The 6,393-nt window shown below is 31.8% G+C and overlaps 1 protein-coding gene across 1 annotated transcript; it reads left to right on the top strand.

Moving 5' to 3' along the window:
- Nucleotides 1-547: 547 nt before the first annotated feature.
- Nucleotides 548-4,329, top strand: LOC133306423 (beta-amyrin 11-oxidase-like). Its single transcript, XM_061506741.1, has 8 exons — nt 548-780; nt 1,006-1,486; nt 1,808-2,071; nt 3,153-3,242; nt 3,537-3,615; nt 3,714-3,820; nt 3,912-4,033; nt 4,230-4,329. The coding sequence occupies exons 1-8, from the start codon at nt 548-550 to the stop codon at nt 4,327-4,329; spliced, it is 1,476 nt and encodes a 491-aa protein (XP_061362725.1).
- The last annotated feature ends 2,064 nt before the right edge of the window (nt 4,330-6,393 follow it).

The raw sequence follows: 6,393 nt of genomic DNA, 5'->3' as shown, positions 1-6,393 counted from the left end.
GCAAACCCAACAATAACCATGTCATATTTTTTTTCAACATGAGAAATCCATTTCTATATTAAAAATTCAAAGCGAACAAGTTAATTATGAAAAAAAAGAGTATAAGATGGGATTTTGTTTGTTTATCTGCCTCCGGACCGTGCACGGTATGATAAGATCATCATATATCTAATTAAACTGCATTCGGCGTTCCGTTATATTTTTTTAATGATAAAATAATAAAGAAAAAACTCAAAGTTTAATCATTGGTCACCCATTAAATTAAACTGCAATTCGCGTGCCGTTATATTTTTTTTAATCATAAAATAATAAAGAAACAACTCAAAGTTTAGTCATTGTCAACCATTAAATTAAACTGCATTTGGCCTGCAGTTATATTTATGGGCTAAAAGACATATTTCCGTGATGATAAATTGCAAAAGTCAACTAATTACATTAATTAAAGAAGGCTACACAACAAGATTAATCAATTAGTTAAAAAGAGAAGGATCATTCCTACTAATAAAACAGAGAGAGGGATCAATTGAACAGCGAAAGAAATTCAAAAATGGAATTACATTGGGTTTTGATGAGTGCTATCACCATTTTGGGAAGCTACCTTTTTGTAAAGAAATTTGTAAGGAGGTTGAATGGGTGGTATTATGATCTGAAACTAAGAAACAAACAGTATCCACTGCCTCCTGGTGACATGGGATGGCCTCTAATTGGCAATCTGTTGGCTTTCTTTGAAGCTTTCAAATCTGGTCACCCTAATTCATTCATCAACAACCTTGTCTCCAAGTCTCTTTCGTTTCTTCCCAATGCTTTTTCCATTTTATATATATTATATATGGATTTAGTGTTTCTCAATGCAACCTGTTTTAGAATTTTGTGGAAATTCATTTGGCAAGAGAGAATTAAATTTTCCAAAATGCCTGTATTTTTTTTTTTTTTAATAAATATCGAAATGATTTCGTTTTGGATTACAATATAGTTGTTATCTTACCTTGCTTGTATATGTTTCAGATATGGAGGAACTGGTATCTACAAGACTCACTTGTTTGGGAATCCAAGCATCATTGTTTGTGAGCCTGAGATGTGCTGGCGAGTGCTGACAGATGATGAGAACTTTAAGATTGGTTATCCAAAATCCATGTTAAAGCTACTGGCAAGTAAGCCTTTGGGTGATGTCTCAAGTGCACAACACAGGCGTTTTCGACGCTTAGTCACTGCTCCCATCGTTGGTCATCACACATTAGAAATGTATATAGAACGTATCGAGGACATTGTGATCCATACGTTAGAAGAATTGTCCAGCGTGAAACACCCAGTTGAGTTCTTGAAAGAGATGAAGAAGGTTTCCTTTAAAGTCATCATTCACATTTTCATGAGCACCGAGAATCAAAACGTTAATATCAAAATAGGAGATTTGTTTAATGATATGCATAATGGTCTATTCTCTTTGCCCATTAACGCACCCGGTTTTGCTTTCCACCAAGCACTCAAGGTCAGGGTTCTAATTTTGATATTATTTTATGAAATAGTTTATACTCACAACTTTTTTTTTTTTTTTTTAATTTATTTCTTGCAATCACTTTGTTACTATTAGATCAAAATTAAATTTAACGGTTCTCATTTGATATCATTTTATAACCGTTGATTTGATTTTGATCTAACGATAAACAAAATTATAATAAAAGGTTATAAGAAAAAAGAGGTTATAAATATACCCTCCTCTTATTTAATTATTATTATTACTATTATTTTGTTAAGAATATGTTTGGGTGCTGAATTCACGTTTTTGGATGGCGTTTGCATGGTATATTAGGCACGTAAGAAGCTCGTCCAAATAGTTCAATCTGTTGTGGAGGAACGGAGGTTGATGATAAAAAATGGTCAAAGGGGAGACAAGAAAGATCTTATTGATATTCTTTTGCAAACCAATGGTGAGAATGGTCGGAAATTGGAGGATGAGGATATTACTGACTTATTAGTGGCGTTTTTATTTGCTGGTCATGAAAGCACAGCAACTGGTATGATGTGGTCAATTATATATCTTACACAGCATCCTGATATCTTGAAAAAAGCCAAGGTAATGAAGCTGAATTCAAGCACAAGTATAGTTGGTTAGTCTTAATTTTATGAAAAAGCTTTGAATAATTAAACATCTTTTGTAGACGACTTTTCAAATAATCGAAAGAAACCTTCTTACCAAGGAGCTTCACAATCTGTGTTTGCCTAAAGTGGCAATTTCGTTGACTCCCACCTCAAGCCGACAGCGAATATAGTTACAGTCAATATATTAAATAGTAATAATTTGTGTTAAGTACAATAATTTTTTTTTAAAATTAAATTATTTTATAAAATAATCATAGGCTTTGATTATTTAGGTTAAAGTTCGAATAACACTTCAACTTGAAATGTGGTTTAATTATCTACCATCACTCCATCCACTGATCCCAAATTTTTTTTTTAACTATTGACGTATATTTAATTCAAACAATGCTTGTTTTATTTCATGTTTTCTAATAGCTATTATCTTGTACACTAGGTAGATGCTTACCTATAAAATTCGTCGAAATATGAATTTGTTCTTGATATTTGAAATATGGATTGATATGTTAAACAGTCGATCATATATCTATATATATTATCATCAAATTGAAGAAGGCTGATATAAGCAAACAAGTTTGCACGTGACCTCTTACAAATGTATTTTTGTGGCTCATATGGAGAATAAAGTTTAAATTATCAACTATAGCGAATGCATAATTACATTGTAGCAATATCAATTAAATAATTGAAATCATTTGAATAAACCATAAAATAAAACAGATCGGATAATCTATTATGATGGAGAAAAACATTTAAATGCAAATATACTTTGGAAAAAAATTAATAGAGCTAAAGAAAGAATTTAACACAAAAATTAAACATGCAGGTGCCGATATGGCAATATAGTACGCAGATTGAGCAAGATTCTGATTAATTAAAAAATAGTAACAACTAAGTTTATTTAATTATTCTTACTAGTAGTTTCTTATACAATTTGACATTATAAATGTGTTCCCTTATTAGAAATTGTGTTAGGGTTACATGGATTGTTACTGCAAAATGGTTCTTAATGCTTATATATAATAGGTAATCAATCTTGGTTTATATCTTGTATATAGGAAGAGCAGGAAGAAATCATGAAGACAAGACCACCCTCGCAGAAAAAATTAAGTCTTGAGGAAATTAAGCAAATGGCTTTCCTTTCTCAGGTATATTAGGAAATGACATAAACACTTATAATACATTGCAAATAAGATTTTATTTGGAACTGAAAAGAAAATATCAAAAAAGTGAGAAGACAACGCATCTTGCAGAAATCATGGTCTTCTGTCACATGATAGCAAAAATTTTTCCTACACAAATTTGTTTTCTGTGTCAATTAATTTTTTTTTTCTTTTATAATATAAAATGTGAGACCCATTAATTTATCCTTACTTTTTTTATCTCATACAATCCTACAACATAAGAAAATATGAACTCATGCATGTTGTTATACCTTGCAGATAATAGATGAAACGTTGCGTCGTACCAATATTGTCTTTTCAACTTTTCGAGCTGCAACTTCGGACGTGAACGTCAATGGTTATTCATTTTTGTTAACAACAAATAAACTCTTTAGCTATCTTCAATTATTCAAGGAGAATAAAAACATTTATATATCATCTGTACAATATTTTCAGGTTATATCATACCGAAAGGATGGAGAGTGTTGAATTGGGCAAGTACTATTCATATGGATCCTAAATATTACCCAAATCCTGAAGAATTTAATCCATCCAGATGGGATGTAAGTTATATTAATATATAAACTATTCTTGATAATTTTGGACAATCTATGAGCTTTTTTTTTTTTCTTGTGACAATAATTATATATGCAGGATTACAATGCCAAAGCAGGAACATTCCTTCCTTTTGGAGCAGGAAGTCGGCTTTGTCCTGGACGTGACCTGGTCAAACTTGAAATTTCCATATTTCTACATTATTTCCTCCTTAATTACAAGTTAGCACTATTTCTTTGCCACTTCTTTCTTTTATCAAGTGGTTTAGATTCTTCACATTATTCTACATACTAAAAGTCCCTTTGAAGAGAAGCATATATTGATGGGAATATTTTCATTTATTTTTATTTATGCCAAATTTTTTAAAATGGCTTGAAATTGTTCTTTACTATTTTTACTCATTTATTTATTTTATAGGTTGGAACGAATAAATCCAGAATGTCCTATTACTAATTGGCCAGGACCTAAGCATATAGACAATTGTCTCGCTAAGGTGATAAAAGTTTCCGGTGCTTAGTTGTGCAAACTAAAGTTTTTAAGCCACGTGGTTGCAAATCAACCTTTGTTTTTTATCGTTACATGAGAAACTATGCATCTGGGATCGCCCTTGTTTAAAATAATAATAGTATGTTTGCAAATCAACCTTGTTTTTTATTGTATTGTTGTTAGTCTACCTTATTTTACGTAACAAACTGAGAATAATGTAAGTTCTAAAATATTCTTGATGATCTAATCATGCTCATACACAACAAAAGCAATTAGATCAAGTGCGGAAAAATTAAGATCATAAATATCTCCCGCCATTGCTATTCTTATTTGCTCCGAAGATGAGTTGTAGTGTTCGTGAGTCAAGAAATTCATGAGTGCCTTGTGAGTCTTCCAAGCTCTAGTTCTCATGTATAGATGGTGTATTGCATATATCTAAGAGTGAGCTCAGCGACCTCAAAGTCTGAAGTCACCATATATAGACCCTAACCATCAAGATGTCTGTTATTAGTGGTGTGTAGAAAATATGGGTTGTCGGGGTTTTTTTGACTGTTATGGAAGATTGTTTCTGAAATAATGTGGACCGTATTTTTGACTTTATTATCCTCAGTTTGTTACGAAAGATAAGGTACACTAACACTCTTCTACTTGGTCCATATATCCCGTCATAAACTATAGTGAGAAATAAAATACATGAATCATGGCGATAGTTCCTCTAATATATGTATGAGTATAATCTTCCATGTATTATACTGCATTATATTCCTCAAGCCTATACAACTTAATGAATAAATCCAATGTTTATTCTAGGTCCAAACTTAATTGATGTTTCTCAGAATGACTGTAGATGTGCATAAAATGAATGAAAAACATCACAAATAGAGATTCATAATATCATTCTTATAATGAAAATCACAAATGGAAACCAATTCTCATCCTTTCCATATGATCCTTTCCATATGATCCTTAAATTGATCCTTTCCATAATTGACTTTGGATAAATATAGAAAGATTAGAATAATTATCGAGAAGGTCAAATGACGCTTAAATCGCTTTTCTGATGAAAAATGCAGATATCGGTTCTGTTTCACGGTATAAATGTGTACCGAAGAAATATTCCGAAAAATTGTAATGAAAATATAAATATTCCTAGAAAAGTATCTAGGTAAAGGATATCAATTTTTAAGTAAAGATAATGAGCGGTGATGTCCGAACTAATACTAGTTATGTATAAAATGCCTATCGATAAAGTGTTGCGAAAAATTATAAGAAAAATATGATAATTCCTAGAAAAATATCTAGGTTCAGAATATTAAGTTTGGTAAAAAAATAATTAGCGAAACTATTAGAACTACTACTATTGATTAGTGGGGACACTAATATAAATAGTCATTTACACTTAACCCTAGGTCAGTTTTTCTGATCCCAAGGTTGATCCCATGGCTGCCACCTTCTTCCTCTATGAGAGCTTGAGTCTTGTATATGGAACTTTATCAAAAATCCACCTTTCTTCCTATTTCTCCACTTTTACACTATTGAACCACCATTAAACCTTGTAAAGCTTGAGTCTTGTGAAGTAAAGGTTATGTCTTGAGGGTTTTTAGTTTCTGCATTCAAAGAGTAAGGGCTGACTTTGGTTGTTCTTAGTGTGTGAGCCTTGGATACCCTCTAGAAAGCTCCAAGAATCAACCTTTGTGAAGAAAGAACCTACTTTGGAGTGGGATTTTCGTGCACCACCAAGTCAGTGGCTTGGAGCACCTTCAAAGTCCTCAAAGCTACCCCATTTTTCTGATTTCAAAGGTCCCTGGGTAACTACAAGTCATTTCCTTTGTAGTTTCTTGAAAATGAGTTAGTTTATTAAGTAAAATGTGGAAATATTAATGATGCATGTAAAATATGGTATAATGATGTCTAAGCAAGTAAGTTGAACTTCTGTTTTGATAAAAATCTGATCTTGGACCCTTGGAAGCCATTAAACCCGTGGATTATGCAGAAAATTCTATAGTTTTCGTGTTCTGTCCATGTGGTAATCGATTACCCTGTGCATGGTAATCGATTACTATGTGGAGTAATCGATTACCATATTTTTGGTAAT

The sequence above is a fragment of the Gastrolobium bilobum genome, unplaced genomic scaffold (assembly GCF_033153095.1).
Source record: "Gastrolobium bilobum isolate Gb01-03AN ecotype WA unplaced genomic scaffold, APGP_CSIRO_Gbil_v1 utg3108, whole genome shotgun sequence".
Lineage (NCBI taxonomy): Eukaryota > Viridiplantae > Streptophyta > Magnoliopsida > Fabales > Fabaceae > Gastrolobium > Gastrolobium bilobum.
The sequence above is the reverse complement of the archived record's forward strand: the minus strand, read 5'-3'. Positions and strand labels throughout refer to the sequence as shown.

What these genes read in the sequence shown, in the direction of transcription:
- LOC133306423 (XM_061506741.1), top strand. Translation starts at nt 548, where the DNA reads ATGGAATTACATTGGGTTTTGATGAGTGCTATCACCATTTTGGGAAGC. An exon ending in ATCAACAACCTTGTCTCCAA is followed by an intron (nt 781 to 1,005) that starts GTCTCTTTCGTT and finishes TATATGTTTCAG; the next exon opens with ATATGGAGGAACTGGTATCT. An exon ending in CTTTCCACCAAGCACTCAAG is followed by an intron (nt 1,487 to 1,807) that starts GTCAGGGTTCTA and finishes ATGGTATATTAG; the next exon opens with GCACGTAAGAAGCTCGTCCA.